The sequence below is a fragment of the Apteryx mantelli genome, chromosome 2 (assembly GCF_036417845.1).
Source record: "Apteryx mantelli isolate bAptMan1 chromosome 2, bAptMan1.hap1, whole genome shotgun sequence".
NCBI lineage: Eukaryota > Metazoa > Chordata > Aves > Apterygiformes > Apterygidae > Apteryx > Apteryx mantelli.
Genome location: NC_089979.1, coordinates 151,394,255 through 151,411,810, shown reverse-complemented (window position 1 = coordinate 151,411,810; position 17,556 = coordinate 151,394,255). Strand labels below are relative to the sequence as shown.

The 17,556-nt window shown below is 41.6% G+C and overlaps 1 protein-coding gene across 2 annotated transcripts in view; it reads right to left on the bottom strand.

The window, feature by feature from the left end:
• The window catches only part of APBB1IP (amyloid beta precursor protein binding family B member 1 interacting protein), a 67,862-nt gene extending 50,552 nt beyond the window's left edge, over positions 1–17,310 (bottom strand). For both annotated transcript variants that reach the window (XM_067291812.1, XM_067291813.1), the window contains exons 1-2: positions 17,301–17,310; positions 3,066–3,137 (exon numbers count right to left, since the gene is read on the bottom strand). In XM_067291812.1, coding sequence (XP_067147913.1) covers positions 3,066–3,137 — 72 coding nt within the window. In that variant the 5' untranslated portion in view covers positions 17,301–17,310. The remainder of the gene's footprint in view (positions 1–3,065; positions 3,138–17,300) is intronic.
• Positions 17,311–17,556: the final 246 nt, after the last annotated feature.

Here is a 17,556-nt window from a genome sequence, read left to right as displayed (position 1 = left end):
TAGAGGCAGGCAAGAAGAGAGAGAGAGAGAGGCAGGCAAGAAGAGAGAGAGAGAGAGGCAGGCAAGAAGAGAGAGAGAGAGAGGCAGGCAAGAAGAGAGAGAGAGAGAGAGGCAGGCAAGAAGAGAGAGACAGACAGACAGACAGGCAAGAAGAGAGAGAGAGAGGCAGGCAAGAAGAGAGAGAGAGAGAGAGACAGGCAAGAAGAGAGAGACAGACAGACAGACAGGCAAGAAGAGAGAGAGAGAGACAGGCAAGAAGAGAGAGAGAGAGACAGGCAAGAAGAGAGAGAGAGACAGACAGACAGACAGGCAAGAAGAGAGAGAGACAGACAGACAGACAGGCAAGAAGAGAGAGACAGACAGACAGACAGGCAGACAGGCAAGAAGAGAGAGAGAGACAGACAGACAGGCAGACAGGCAAGAAGAGAGAGACAAGAAGAGAGAAAAGACGAGAAAAGCCTCTGATCAGATATATTTCAGCATTTACTCTGCCAATCTAGTCTACTGCTTCCCCGTCCAGATTTCTGTCCTTGCCATTGAACCTCTCTTCTGACGTTTAACTGAAACTTCCTTTGCTGCAGTTGAAGGTCATTGCCTGTTGTCCCACCCTCTGTGGACATGGGGAACCAAGCACTTCTTTCTGCTCTGAAGCAGCCTTTTATGTATTTTAAGATTGTGATCAGTCTTGTCTTCTCTAGACTAAACAACTCTGCTCGACCTTTTCTCATAGGCCATGTTTCTTTTCCTCCTCATCAATGCCATTCCTTTCCTCTAGGTTTTCTCCAGTTGACCCTCTTCCTTCTCAAAATGCAGTGCTAACACTGGGCACCGATTCCCAGTTGAGGGCTTACCAACGCGGAGCAGAATGGAAGGGTTACTCCATATACACCTTACAAGCTCTACCTTTGTTGATACATCCCTGTGAGATGTTTGCCTTCTGCTGCAACAGTAGGACTTTTTGTTCGTACTCAATTTGTACCAGGGGCATTTACATTTCTATGAGTTGCCTGCAACTGACAGGCATTTTCCCTGAAAATTAATGCAAATGTTTTTCTTGGCAGCTCTTTTCACATATTTCCCACCCAGGACATGTTGGTTTCTTCTGAAGTTGTACAGAGCTGGAAACCAAAGCAGTGACAACTTTAAACACTGTTTCTCTGTTAAGAGCTACTCCCATAAAAATAGACATGGTATAAATAAGGATGAGGGAGAAAGGAAGCCAATGAGAAAGTTTTACAGTGCCTGAATAAAAAAGATGCAAATAGGGAGGGTACAAAGTGTATAAAGGTAAGAGTATAAAGGAAATACTTACATTACTAATGTAAAAAAAAAAAAGTCATAACATCTTATAATGGCCAGGAAAGTGCAGAAAGAAAAAGGAAAGCAGAGAAAGTACAAGCAAAGAGAAATTGAACAGAAAAAAACTGAAATGCTAAAAAAAAGTTAAAAACAAAGGACATAAAAATAGCAGAAAACCCCAATTCCTGTTCGGCATTTAGTTTTCCACCTTTTAATGCAAAGAAAGGGCATTTCTGTGTCTTTCTACCATTTACACTCACTTTAGGAACAGATAAACAGAGTGGGGAAGAAAGTGTGAAAAACTATCTACAGACTGGTTTAGGAAATCAAGTCCAAAGGAATTAAAAGATGCAAGTCTGTTGACAGAAAGAGTTTCAGGCTGTCATATATGTGCTGACTCCTTCTCCCACCCAGAGCTGCGGGGAGAAGTGAGGCCAGCCCTGCAGAGAGCAGGGGATTACTGTGAGCCTTGGGAACGCGGCCCATCCCACCCACCCCGGACTGCGCTGCTGAGCGCAGGGAGGATGTGCGGTCTCAGCCTCCCCCCATCACCTGCACTCACAACGGTGCTCTGTCCAACCTGAGGAGGTAAAACTTAACACAAGCATTCTTTTGTTAATTTTCAAGGCATAATAATGAAATTAAATTATCCTAAAAGAACCTCCTTTTATATATATATATACACATATATATACACACACACACACATACTATATATATACATACACACATATATACACACACGTGTGTGTTTGTGTGTATATATAATATACACACACACACACATATATACACATATATATGTAATTATATACACATGGTTATAAAAAAACATTAAGAAATCAGAAGGCTACGGGGGGCAAAGTATTATGGTTTGACAGCTAAGACTACCGTATGATATCTTGACTTTCATGTGGTTTAAGCAAAATTCCTATTTTGTGGCTCAGAATTATTGGCATTTAATTTGGCAAGCATGGGGATTTACTGAGAGGAAAGATTCCCAAAACAGAGGCTGTAAGCAATCAAACTCACAGAGAATCCAAAATGACAGCTTAAGAGTTTCAAACAGGCATATGTTAAAATACCACAAATTTATTGAGTTTGTAGTTTAGAACTATACATTCTCCTTTATCAGGTTTTGCAGGAAATATTCCAGGACTGTAGCTTTAGAAATGGGCTCATGCTGTTTTATTGTTTCCTCTCAAGAGTGTATTCTGCACTGGCAATAATGTCTCTATAAATTCTTGAATGCCACCCTGGCTGTAGCTTAATATTTTGGCATATCTAAAGATGACTCTTTTGCTACATTATATATTCACTATAATAAAAAATGTTGTTTTCATGTCCAAAGTTTACATTTGACACACAGGCTACATCTCATTTATCCATGCATGCAAAATGTTCATATGTGAAAATTCAGACTCAACCTCTTCCTGTTTGATTGAATCTTTCAACTTCTTGCAGCTGAGTCTAAAAGGAATTTAAGTTGCTCATTTGTGTTTTTGGTAAAAGTATCTTTCACAAGCAGTTAGCTCTGTTTCATAATCTAACCTGCACTGATATCACCTTGTTCTTCAGGGCCCTCATTTTAAATGTCAATTAGAGAAATTTAGTTGTTTTTCAAAATGTTTCAAAATGTTTTTCAAAATAATTTACCTGTATTTATTCAGAGTGAAAGAACATGCAAACTGCAGAAAGGCTGTCTCTTTTCTCTAATATGTAATAACTATTTTCTAATCTGCTGGAAGAAAAAAAGTAGTATTTACCTGGGTCAGCATGTCCATTTCCCCAAGTAAATTGCTGAACATTTCATCTATATCATCACATGTTCGCTCCATCTAAAAGAGAAAAATCCACAGACAAAGAATCATCACAAGTTCATTTCAAAGCTAGCGATGGTCAAAAGCAGAGAATATACAAGGTTCTTTTACCATGCTTTCCCAGTTAAAACAACTGTTCCTGACTTGCAATAATTTGAGAAAAAACCTGCTTGTATAGTTTAGAAATAACTAATAACAGATCTGAATCTCAATCCCGTATATGCTTAAACACATGCTTGGGCTCTACACTCATTATGAGTTCAACTTCAGTCCTTTTTATTATTTACATTTCACAGGAAGTCATTAGCTAATAAATGATGGATGCATCTCAAACATCAAAAATATCTGGCTAGTGAGAAATGGAAAAGGAAACAAAGTTTGAGGCTGAGAAACTCCCGGATGCTTTGTCCTGAAAGCTTTCTTTCTTTGGCTTAAACGACTGAAACAACAAGAGTTTATTAGGTGTTATCTAGTGCAGCAACTGGTTATGATCAGGTATACGACTAACTTTTTGTCTCAGTATTTCTCCCTAAACTCTGTCAAATATCAGCACGCTCCGAGAACTCTCGGCTTGCCTGACCTCAGGGCACCTGGGGGAGAGCACCAAGACAAGGAAAACGCGTTCAGCCCGCGGGACGCTCACTGGGGACTCCTGTCGCAGGAGTGAGGGTGTCAGGACTGCACCAGACAACACGGCATGTGCGGACACACGGCTTCTCTAATACTCCGCTTCCGCCTTCTCATGAATTTGTTCCTCTCCAGGGAGAGAAGTACTGTAAAAAGGTGTCCAACGTGGAACAGTGCCAAAGCAGAGAGCTACAAACACCATTTTCTTCAGAAGCACAAGTCTGCAAGGGATTGAGCAAACTCTGGTACTGATCACATAAAAGGTTTAAACACGGTTAAGCTTTAAACACATAAGTAGTCCTATAGATTCATTGGGTTTGCATCTTGTGTCACCTAACAACCCCATAGCTAAATGATAAATGCCACTAAACCACTAAAACATATATCTGTTGCTTGAGAATTATTTGCTATCATTGTTCAAATCCCAGAACTGCACTAAGCTTGCTTGAAGCTAGGATTTTCAGAAGATCCCACTGCAGTTTGCTCACAACACCAAAAACACGCTTCAGTGACATTCCTAACTCGACTAGAGTTTCCTGAAAATCCCAGCAGAAAGCAAACCCCCCTCAAGAAGAGAAGATTGGAAAAAGGGAGAAAAAAAATCCAAAAAATAACCTCTCTAGTAGTTAGGGAAAAAAAAGCAAGAGAATTGAATATTGGATTACACATCAGTTTACCCAAATTACATGATTTTTATAGGTTCTAATAAATATAAAGCTGCTTTCTTTGCCATTATATGATTTTATGACTCTTCAGTTACATTTGATTCATGACTGAAAAATAATGTAACCATACGAAAAAGCAACATGGAAAGAATTCTGTAAGAATTTCCACTGTAAAATTGGAGCTGAGTAGTCACTGATAACTTTTTCTTATCAATTCATATAAATGACATTTAATATTAGGGTTTTTTAGACCTTAAGCACATGGGGGAAGGGAGAAGGCCTGAATATATATTTTGAGAATGAAGTATAGAGACATCCATCATGATGACTGATAAAGTAAAGCTGTCACTGAAGCATTCTTTCTATTGATATCTACCTTTTTCTCTTGAATTTTTACAAATTGGTTTTAGGAAGACAAAGTTAACATTCCCACCACCAAAGCACATGAAGAAAATATTTTGGGATCAAAACATATTGAGTGATGTCTTAACTAACATAAGAACCGTCAAAATTTAACAAGAATTTTGTCAAGTGCTAGCAAATGCTTACCAACAGTAATGATATTTTCAAAACAGTTAAATAAATCTCCAAAAGGTGCAACTGCAGAAAAGTGTCTTATCCACTCTCTTCTTTCGTTCATTCTACTCATGACTCCTCTCCACCCTCATATCCATTTTTCTTCCTTTGATTGCCACAGTAGGAACAAATAGGCAAAACAACACACAGAGCTGGGAATTATCCCATTCAAGAGATGTTGCTGTGTATTGGACTGGCAAATTCTTTCCTTGGGCTTTTACAAATAGCCCTGAAATTATTCAAACCAGAAACTCAAAGTGAAACCTGCAGATGTATGAGCTACTCTTAACAAAAAAGGGGAAAAGATTTACCCAAATTCCCAGAGGAAAACTGAATTTCATGCTCAGTCCACCTTTATAATCATTAAACAGTAATTTTTCTGTAAGATTTTTCTGTATATAGTACTACTAATAGTAACTCCTAAAGTCACTATAAATAAAAAAAATGAAGAAAAATATGACAATACTTTTACAATAAATTTCCCATGATAGGCATAAGATAATTAAGCAGAGAAGAAAAAAATCAGAACTAAAACAAGAAGAGGAAATTGTGGTTGTAAAGAATAAAAATTTTGAGGAGGGGCACATGGGAAGGCATACATGTGAAACTTTTAACCTATTTTTAAAGTGACTGACTTTCAAGCTGATGCCGTTTGAAAGACTTTTGAAACACTTTCTGAAGTAACACCAAGAATACAGGAAAAAGGTATTCCTTTATGTTTTCTTTCTTCCAAATTTCACATCCTTAAATCTTCATCAGGTTCTTGTTTCCTCAAGAAAACTTGTTTCAAATATACCTGCATTTCTCATACTATATATCTAAAGGGTGGGGGCATTTTCTCTTCAGCTGGTTATTTTAATCATCAAGTGTCAGTATTTAGTTTATGCATATTACATTCTCTTTCATAGGTTTCTAAAACACAAAAATATCAACTCATTGCATTTTGACTCATCAATACATTTATTCACCCCTCATTTACCAGAAGTCCCCCAGATCTGCTAGGTCTATTATTTTATTGCCTTTCCAGTTTCAGGCTTAGCAGCCTCTTTGCTGATACAAATCATATAACTCTAAATTAAGAGATTTATGAATAACAAAACTCTTGTATTTTATTCTACTCTTTGTACTTCTAGCACTTTTGAATTTCATCTCACCCAATGAAAAAATATGGTATCTGCAAATGTATTTATTCTTCTCTTTAAATTACAGTGGCTGAGTCCTACTTGCATCCATTCAGGTGCCTCCAACCATTTCCTTTTCGCAAGAACTGGATCACCCCACAATACTCTGGGGTACTGCATTTCTAAACTTAGCAAGACTCACATAAAATTTTTTCCAGTAGCTAAATATCTACTCCTGATATACTCTTATTTTAAATGGAGATGTAAAACTCTACCTTTTCTTGAGCTATGGGCTAAGAAGTTAAGTTCTCTCACCTCTAATACCAGAGAAATTCTGCAGATGCAGAGAAAGTCTATAATGGGAACTTTGTTATTAACACCAACACTTGATTCTGTGTGATTGCAAACATCTTGATTTGTTAAGGTACTAGAGAGAATAAAAACACTCAAAACTTTGCTTTTTTAAGAATTAAGAAAGTTTTGTGATTTGCACACTTATAGAAGACATCATTGCTCTGTCTATGAACCAGACATAGGAAATGACAGGATCTGTATCCCTTGACAGTAAATTAACAGAATGAGCAGTAAAAGAATGATACAAAATTCACCCTACTTGAAAGAAAATACATAAAAAACTACTACAAAGCTGACATGGTGACCACATGGTGTAGCTTAAAACAACAAGTACGGCAATACACTAAAAAGAGTTTGAACTGTTCGCATCTAATACCTCTGTGAGCATGACTAAAAGCTAGTTCTTTTCTACAGGAAGAGTGGTCTAAGTCACATGGTACCAAGGCTTCTGCACTTGTGATCAGGAAACAAGCTTAAAAGCCTTGTGCAATACCGAACAGGAAACACCAACGGTATCACAAACAAGATTACCATCTCTGCAACTCAGTCACAGTTGGGTTGATGCAATTTAATCAGCCTAAGGGCTAGAAACAAAAAGGAATGAGAAACGGCAACATATCAGTAAAAGGCATACTGTGGAGTCCTGCTAGGAACAGTATTAGGATCCAGCCCTCTTACTGACCTCTCAGAAGAGTTACAAATACATTAAATTAAAATTGGTGTCATTATTCTTAAGATGTGACATATGTAAAGAGCAGGGATAAAAATACGTGAGGCAGAGCTCATGTTACATGAAAAAAAATCTAAAGCACATCTTATCTCCCAGTCCCTGTCCTACAGTGTTTAAGGGCCAGAGTACCAGTGCCACAAAAATGAACACAAGCTGTTTGACTACCCAGATCACCACCTCCAGCATTATAGCTTTCTGCTAGCAGAATGCTTAATGCTTAAATGCTTTTTGGAGTGGAATGAAACCTTTTATGCTTGGAGAGACCCACCAGTAGCCCAATGATCACATATGCAGAGTTGGTCATCCCATATCAGAGAGAGGGCAAAAGAGGAGAATTAGGGGAGAGAGATGCAAATGACTGTGACATGGAAGGCCCTTCACATAGAGTGAAGCTGGAAAGAGGGTAACTAATTGTCACAGGAAACAGGTGAGAAAGTAGCTTGATAAAAAATTGCATCAGAACCTAGAGGAAGGTTTTGGAGACATCACTTCTTCCTGGTTTATAATATAAAAACACAGGATATTAAATGAAACTGAAACTTTGCACAACTGTTGCTGGGAAATGTGCAGAATGTAACTATGAAACTCATCATCAAAACTGATGAGTTAGCAAGCTGAGGTGCTGGTTATTTATACAAGTAGTTCCAGCTTTAAGTGTTAGTATTTCAAAACATTTCAGGAAGGGATGTTGAACCTCATATTTCAAGACCTAAAAAAAGGCTCTATTAACTTGGGATTAGAGTAAAGCTTTCATGACAGACATCATACCTCTCAGCACAGGATTTCTTACACCTTCTTCTGAAGCATGTGATGCCAGCCACTGTTGGAGACAACTTGCTGGCCAAATTGCCCACAGGTCTGAAACAGATCTAACCAGGTTCCTTACAATGAATTTACAAATATGTGTCTAGAAAAAAAAAACTTTGTGACTACTTGAATATTTCTTACAAATTTCAGTGAGGCAGGTCACAGTTGCTTAACCTTCTATTGCATCAACTCTAGCAAAAAGTTCCTAACAGACATGTAGGTCAATTTTTATAAAGTGGAATACGAGAGAACACCTATCTGTGGAATTCAGCCTAGAAGAATAATCCAATTAGTTACTAATTCTAGCAGGTACTAAGAAAGTTTTAGAGTGATAAAGTAGAAATGGCAGCTGCCGACAGCTTTCAAAATCACAATCAGATTTGGGGATGAGCATGTTCTAAGGACTTTTCTCTTTCATTATACCTACATAAAATGACCCAATCTCATGTAACTTTTTTCTGGTGTAATACTAAGTCATATTCTGAAAAGGAGTGATCAACAGCAAGAAGATCACCCCAGCACTGCTGCTTTCCCTAACATTCTACCATTCATAAGCATGGCATTTTCCAAGAAAAAGCTTGCACACACAGAGATAACTCTGAAAGCAGTTTCTTATTCATATCACCTCTTCTTCTGGGAAGTCTGGTGTGCCAGTGACTGTTGGTTTATCTGCAGCTGAAATTATACTGCATATTTAATGCAGGGATGGGTTTGACATGTCATAACCCTGCTCGTGATAGGCCAAAAGCTACACACTAAAACACTAGGAGCTGCAGGAAGCGGGTGATACAATTGCAAAGGTTTTATCCTCACTAGTTTAAGAATAAGCTATTTGGCTTTGGATTAAAATTAAAATGGCAGATAAGGACCATAATGTGAGAGAATCCGTCTTTAATGCTAACCTGGGGCACTAAAGCATCTTCAGCTGACCATAAAACACTTCACAGCATTTTCCATTTATTGCTCCAGACATACGTTTTTATATACATTGCAGAACCAGTTTTGACACAAGTTGCCTTGTTATCTTGTACCACACCATTGCTCATATTGACTCTAGCAAGACTAAACACACACTTGATAATTAAACCTATAAAACTCCTACTCTACTAACTCTGGAATCATACACACAGATGTAAGCACAAACACCTTTAGATAAGAGTATCCCAAACTCACAGATCCTACTTCTTTTTCATAACTATGACATATATACAATTACAATTCTATATTCTTAAAAGCTTATTCTCTTTTTGCTGATTTGAAATTCACAGTTAACTCACATGTATTACAGGGATAAGCCTGCAGCTAGGACAGAATTTAGGGGAAGTCTTTGTTAGGCTGAAAGACTCAGACTTCATAGACCTGAAAACAACACTGCTGCACTTGAATGATAACAGCAGTTGTATTTTACCCTTTTTTTGCCATAAGATGATAATAATAATTTCAACATCTCAGGGACTCCTATATATGAATACAACAACTGAGCACAAGTACAACATGAGCATATATATATCTTTTGCACAGATATATTTGAGAACTTGATTTTCCATTGGCAATAGAGAGAGTTTTAGTACATGTTTGCAAAGCACCACGGGACTCTTGACTCAGGCCGTCCTTCAGGTGATGCTGCCTCAGTTACCATCACCTCTGCCGTCCCTAGCCTATGCCTCGCCCCCCCACACACCCCAAACACATATCCTCTTTATCCCACTTGTGGTGGTGGATAGTGGTGTTTCAGAGAAGTAGCTGTGGGTCCTGCTTTTAGGGTGAGGCAGGACGGCAAGATTATTGAATGGTCCTAGAAGCTCAGTTAAAAAGACAGAGAGGGACAACAGACTACCTAAAAGTTTATCTGCAGTACATAAGGAGGAAGTTACTCAAGGCCAGAGGAGGGGGTAAGCAAGGGGCTCTGGTGGCAAGATGAGACAGGACAGGCAGAACATTTAACTGGTGACAGGCAGCGTATGCAACAGCTCTGGAAAAGGAACACAGAGGAATACTGCACTCAAGTTGGGTGGGTGACACAGCTAGTTCACCAGGCTCCTCTCCAGAATAACCCTCCCAGGTACAGACCCGGGGTCTGGTCCCTGGAAATGAATTCCACAGGGCAGAAGGGACCCGAGTCCACTTCAGCAGCTGGGCACTGTAAGCTAAAAGCACCACATGCAAGGGAAGAAGGAACCCCAATACTATGACACAAACTTAGGGAGAAGAAAGTTGAGGAGCAATGTCTATCTTTCAGTACTTCACTTCGGAACATCCTGTCAACTCCCAAAGGGGACTGCTTTCACAGAGCTAGAATGCAGTGTCACTTTTGTTCTTCTTTATATAATATCCTCTCTGCAGACAATCTGCTTCCATCTGGCCTGTGGGTCTAATAACGTTACAGAAATATTGTATAGCTACTGACTCAGTCATCTTGTTTTTCCTTTGTCACTGAATTATGGACCAGTTTGGGGACTTTCTCACCATGAGTGATACAGAGACCACAAACTCTGTGTATAATATGAAACGGTAGGAGGAGATATGTCTCCAGTACTACGTCTTAACACAGATTTGGCAGAAGAAACAACTCTCAATTATGCACCAGACTGCTGGTACAGAGGAACAAGGGATGTTTCTCTGTTTCCCCACCTTATCTTCTCCTGGAAAAGGCAGCGAGCTGGATTCAAGTGTATCCCCCCGAGCTAGATTCAGTTCATGAGCCACCAGCTGCGGTGTTACCTTCTCCTGGTGGCTGCCTGCCACCAGGCTCATCTGTTTTGTGCTGAGGTACCTTTCAGCATGGAGAGTGAAGAAAAATATATTCTGTTAATTGCCTGCTTCAGCTCTACCCAAGTATAAACTGCAGACATACAAGTGACCAGAAAACATGGGTCAGAAGTCTTAGGTTCCTCCTGCTTTTGCCCTGCTGGAAGAACAGAACGGTGCAGTAATGTAAGTCTGAATAGCACAAATTTGTTCTCTTTCCACATTCCTTCCCATAATCTGTAGTTTGCTGATGTTGGTGTAATGTTTTCCTTCCTGCTTTCCAGTTACCCAACATTGCTGTACAGAACCCATATACCAACTAGAGACTGTCTTGTATTTAAAAAGATTGCCAGCAAACGAGAACAGTGCAATTACTAGCAATTTTTGAATCCAGCAAAATGATCAGCCTATCTCCATCCTGGAATGGATCAAGCAGCCTATAAGCATTTAATTTCCATTGCTACTTTTGAACCATTCCCAGAATTCACCTGTCCTCAATCTCTGATCTATAGAAGTGTGTCTTGCGAATCTCTGCTAAATGAAGATTTTGACATTTAGCTTCAGAATCCATGATGCTCATTGATCTTACATTAATAGACTGCCTAACCAGAAGGAAAAGATAGTCAAGAAAGCACATAGATGAAAGAGGAATACAGGGACCCACAATGGGGGAAAAAACATCCCTCTCCCCCTCCCCATTCTCACTAGAATGAAGGGATGATGAGTGTGGGATAATGGAAAGAATAATACAAATTTAGGAAGAGAAAAAGGAATGAAAAGATACAGGACAAAATTTATGTTCAGGAGTCGCTGTGTTGAATAATCATTGGTTCATCTGTTCTCCTTCTCCCACAATGAGCCATCTGAGGTAAGCGTAAGATACCCTATAAAGGTCCATGAGGGCACTGTCTACCCACACAAGTAATTTATTCCTAGCCCTAATCATTGGCAAAAGCTCCGAGTCACTACCTTATCTCTTACAATCAGATGTTCTTATTATTGCTATAAATGTTTAAGGGAGGATACTCATGGTAGGGGAAAGGAAGACTGAAAGAGGAAAAGACACTAATCTAAAGGTACAATTTCAAGGCCTGTATTATCTTTCCACCTAGAAAAGCTGTTTCTTTCAGTCTACATAATGCACAGAGATCACAAGCAAATATGAGCAGTGGGTGGCAGATGGAGATCTGTAAAGAAGGTGGAAGCCTGGAGTCGCCACAGACAGGCTGTTGTATTGGTATAGCTGTGGCTGCTTTGCCACAGCCCAGCAAGCCATGAACCGCGCAGAGGAGACAGTTGTGGGAGGAGAACATGTCAGAGAAGAGGAGAATCTTGTGACATTTCCTGTCTAGATCTTCCATTTCTGTAAGGTTTTGCATGAGAAGGCAACACCATTGCCTCTCTCTTTTTCCCTACCAGAGGAGGGATAAGAACTGATCTGGTAAGAGATAACACGGCGGAGGGGAGACAAGGGAGCTCAAACTAGTAACAAATATGAAAGGCTTTGCCGAATTTCATGCAAGAACAAGGCTCCCATGGGGCAAAACTGCAGTTACTTTCATGCTGAATCCCTTCTTAGGGCTGAAACCCAGAACTGCCAGCTCATTTGTATTGGCTCTCTCAGACATTAGGTTTGCTGGCTTCTCCTCAGGTACGACGATGCAGCCAGCAAAGTACAAAACTAAGCTGTGACCACAACAGCGTTTGGGAATGCTATCTGCATGCACGTTGTTAGCATGTACCCTCACTTGCTCAGGCCCTCTGAGCCATGTCTACTGTGGATCTCCAAAATATAAGATATCATCAAAAACACAGAGAACAGTAATGTAGCCTTGACTGTCATTTAAATGATTTTTTTTTTTTAATTTGCAGTCAGAGACAGAAACTACACCAACTTTCAAAACCACTTCTTGAGCCATGCTGCTGATATATCCTTGTTTCTGTGATTCAATGGAATTCCCACAGCAAGTGAGGAGAATGGGGAGCTCTAGTACTGTTGGAAAGCCCATATCAAAATCTGTGCTTCTACGCAGGACAAAAGCAATCATGTATCTGTAGTATGTGCTAGCTAAAGATGCAGTGAGAGTGCCAAAATGGCCACAAAGGTCACCGAGCCGCGAATTTTCTTTTGCTGCCAATATGGACTGGAGAGCAGCAGGTAACTGACAGCTGGACAACTCTGTGCAGCTTGCCTACACTGCCTTTTAGGCAGCAGCACATGAGTTCTCCTAAAACTAGGGACTCAGAAGGTCATTTCTAATTTTTATAGGCAAAACCATCTACTTAGTGCCTCTAAGATTTGGGCTCTTAGCTGTTCTCTCTTTTAGCAATGCTGCTAAAAGCAGATCTGCCCTCCATACATCCAGGCTCTCCTTGATAGCTGTAGGATGATAAAGCTTTTGTCTTTTTTTTTTTTTTTTATTATGTTGGTCGGACTGTCTGAGGACAATTGAGAACTTTCCATTGTTAGTGATATCAGCCGCACTGGGTCTGCCCATCAGCAATAGCAGATAACCAGGGAGTAACATCCTTTAGTATTAGTGTTGTATGTCACACTTTCTAGCCCACATCCATTGCTTTAGAATACAAGCAAATATGCAGAGTGAAAGAAAAAAATGAAAATGGACTGAGAAGATGCATCTAGTGCAAAACTTCTATCAGAAATGTCTCTGTATTTCTAAGCAAAATATCACAGAAATTTTTCATTTAAATATACTGAATCTCCTTTCTCTTCTAGGATTCATAATGCACCCATCCCCCAAAATACTATTAACCCTGATAACCCTAATCCCAATTTTTTTTGAGGCTAAATATATGTTGTGCTGGAACAATGCTCAAGAAGAAGGAACAGGGCTGTCTGCAGTCTGATGTGGCTTCTGGTAGCAAAAATTATGAGAGTAATTAGCTAGCCACAGATCTAACAGGTCATTTTACTGGTAGAAAAGCTTTGAAACTAATGACAGAGTTGAACTTCTTAAAAAGTCATTATCAAACCAGTTTGTGAATTCCCACATTAAAGTTGTAAGTCAGATCAGAGTAATTTGTGTGTCCTTTTCATTCACAGTCCAGGAACAATGCTATAAATTAATATTGGGAAGAGGAGAGAGACAGATGTTCAGGTATGTTCAGGTAGATGCTCAAAAGTTTCCTAGAGAAACTTCAGCAGAAAACAGGCACCCTAGTTTCTTTCTTTCGCAATGCAGCATACTGTCTTCCGCACTCACAGCTATACTGTTAATGTCTAGGGTAGACATGGATTAATAGGCTGGATGAAAAGAAAAGCTGACTAAAGTGCTTGCTTTTCAAAGAGCAATTTTACTGTATCATGGATCACTCCTAATCATGGAAAGACATACAGTGGAGTTCCTAGCATCTGAGCTGGTCATTCCAGGCTCTCTGTTTAGTCAATAAAGGCAGGCATTTTTATAGAGCATGACTGATAGTAGCTGTCTAAAATTGGGTAGCTGAACTAAAATTTTAGGAGTACCTATCTACCTCCACAGACTACAAACGTGGCTCAGAATGGCAGGTGACTAACTAAAATGTAAACGTATGAAGTTGGGTGAGGAGGATCTCACCTAGAGAGTCTGAGAAGTGCTTTGGAAGGTCTGCACAGATGGAAATTACCACTGTCACTAGAAATCTTCCAAAAGAAACAAGTTAAGGCTTTCATACTGTTTCAGGCAAACAAAAGATCTTAGTACAAGCCTTTAAACACTACCAGTCAGTCTTTTTCACTTTCACCCTAGATCAGCACCTGACAAGGTGCAGTCATCATCACCACACGTCAGATAGACATACTGTAAAATAAATCAAGATATACTGAAATGAAGGATTAAAAAAAAGATCTGTGGCAAAGAAAAACACATGTGGTTTGCAGAGACAACAAAAAAGGACCTTTGTCCCTGATATATGAAGAATATGCAGGAAATCCAAATTCAGCTGTACTCCTGTAATGCTACCTCTGAAACACGACCCCTCTTTCAAGAAAATACGCCTCCCCAGATCTTCTCCTCAAGGGATTTACAGTGTTTTTTTCGAATCTACAGACTGCTAGGTCTTTCCTTGAACAAGGTAACCCCGCTGCTCAGCTCCAGTAGGACTCTGGAAAGCTAGTTTGCTTGGACATTTTGTAGAGTCAGATAGATGCAGCTGCTGATCCTTCCATCCCCAGAAGGTTACCTGAAGTTCCACCTCTCATCTCACCACATACTGCAGAGCAAGAGAAAGAAAGCTTTCTGCCTTTTGTTCCTCTCACTGCTGTAAGACATCAGTTCCTTCTCTGCTAACAGCAAAGGTGAAACACAGCAAAAGCAAAACCCTAGCATATTGGGGAAATTCTTTACCGCCTAAGAAATCTCAGGCTGTGGTCACATGTACTGAGTTAAGCTGTTACGACATGCAAATGGGCCCTGCGTTCACATTGCCGTCCCATTTGTGCAAGTTACTACACTCCCGAATGTGTTAGTCTCTAAAGCTATATACATCTAAACAAACAAAACACTTTTACAGCCTGATTCATAGGTTTGTGAGTTACAGTCTGTGATCTGGCAGAGACTGCTCAAGCATAGTGAGAGTCAGACACTGCAAAGACCAAACTAAGCTGGAACAAATTCATTTGATAATGAAATAAACCAGCACTTCAAAAGGCATCATACTCTGCTTGAAGACCGTGCATCAAATAACCACAAATTCCAGCAAGAACAATCAAAACACAAGCTACTCAATAATTACTTTGAGCCTTCGCAAACACATTTGCCTCCAAAAGGCAGAAGAGTCGGTACCCACAGGAAATACTTAAAGGAGAGAAAAAAAAAAAAAAGATGAAGAGAATGATTTAAAATATCCTTTCACATATAGTACATTTTTTCCAGTCATGTCTGTTCCCAGATGGATCAGAATTCTTTGAAAATATAAAACAATAAGGATCACTCAGCTATCTGTAATGCTTTTGATTAACCTCCCACAGACATTTGTAATCCATATTTCAAACCAAATTATCTCCATTTTTAAGCAATGCTTACACAAAGCATGAGGTGCAATTAAATGTAATATTCTCATTTGAAAACACAGAGGGGAAAATAGAAACGGAACTGGTTCAGAAAAAAAGCAACAAATTCTTGTTTAAACAAAGTTTTTACCCAAATTTCACATTCTTTACAAAGTTTCTAGAAAAAATATCTATGAAGTTAGCGAAGGCGAACATGGAACAGTCTGCACAGGTGAAGAAGGTCATCTAGCACAGCTCCCTGAAGCACTGGGCCTAAACGTTTGTCTGTAAGGAAGCAGATGTACTAAACTGGATCCAGGAAACACTGCATCTACATTGCTGTTGTGCAGCAAGAGGGCAATTAATTAACACTGACATTAGTGGAGTCATATGTATAACTGGTATTTGTTAGAGGCAAATTAGAGGCCAATGAAAAATATCGTTTTCACGTAACTCACAAAAAGGAACTAAAACCAAAAAAGAAAAATGGCTCCCCAAATACTGAAAACACAGGTTTTGAGGGTTAATTCTAGACCCAAGTTGGAGCCACACTAATGACAGAATTGGAGAAACCTGGGGCAGGAAAGGGCCTCCACAAATCCAAGTGCCTGTCCCCGTTTGGTGGCATCGTGCCTATTTTGTTCACATGCTGTATCCCAGCATCCAGATTTCCAACGACACATGAAGACAGGCAGGAGGATATTCTGCCTAAGAGACCCTACCCAACATGTCTTCCCAGCAAACAGATTTAGCAACTTCTCTTTTGGTACCCAAGGGATTGAAAAACCACCCTAAGCTTGTGACAACTCTATTTATGTCAGGCTTCCCCGACTTTCATGAGGGTATTGCGTGGGACAGGCCTTCTCACCGTTAGGGGACACATCCGCCCTTCCCTAAACCGAGCAGCCAAACACACCACCGGGAGAGGGAAGTAAAACCCATTCCTTGGCAGGCTGTATTGGCTACCCCACCACCACTCCACCATCTCCTATGTGTTTAGTTTAAGATCAACAGCCTTCTATTTTCCTGGGGCTTCTGTGTACTTCTGGGTGCTCGTGCCAGACCACCTGGTCTGCAAGTCCTGGCACCCACGTCCCCTTCCCCAGCCGCTCTGCCCTCCTCTTCCCCCGGGGTCCCTCCCGCCGCGGGCGGCTCTCCGGGAGCTTCAGCCTTTCAGCCTTACAATCTCCTGCTCGCCCGGTACCGCCCGGGGCAAAACGAAGCTGTGGCTCAGGTCAGCCCCACCAAAGAGAGCGACCAAGCGCCACAACTGCACCAGTAGTATCGTAACCCGCCAGGTCGCGTCTGCCCGCCCGCCGGAGAAGCGGAGCCGCCCCACGGAGAGCGGCTCGCGAGGGCAGGGCGGCCCGGGGGGCTGCGGGCTCCGCTGCGGCACCGGCACCGGGGCCCCGCCACGCGGACACCGCTCCCCGCCCTCCCGGGGCCAGACGGCGCCGGGCCCCGCCGTGCCCAGCGGACGGGAGGGACCCCGCGCGCCGCGGCAGGGCCCCGGCGCCTCCGCCCGCCCCGACGGGGCCCCCCGGCCGGCGCCTCGCGGCTTACCTTGGCGGGCGGGCGGGCGGGAGCCGGGGCCGCCGCCGGCGGGGGAGCTGCGAGCGGCGGGCGCGGCGGCTGCGCGGAGCCCGGCGCGGCGGGAGCTCGCCCGCTCGGTGCCTGCGGCGAAGTGAGCGCGGCCCGCGGGCTGCCGGGCGCCCCGGGGCGGCCGCCTCGGCGGGAGCCGCCCCGGCGCCCGCAGCGCCCGCCCTCCGCTTCCCCCGGGGCAGCCGCCTGCCGGGCCGCCCCCCCGGGCCCCTGCGCC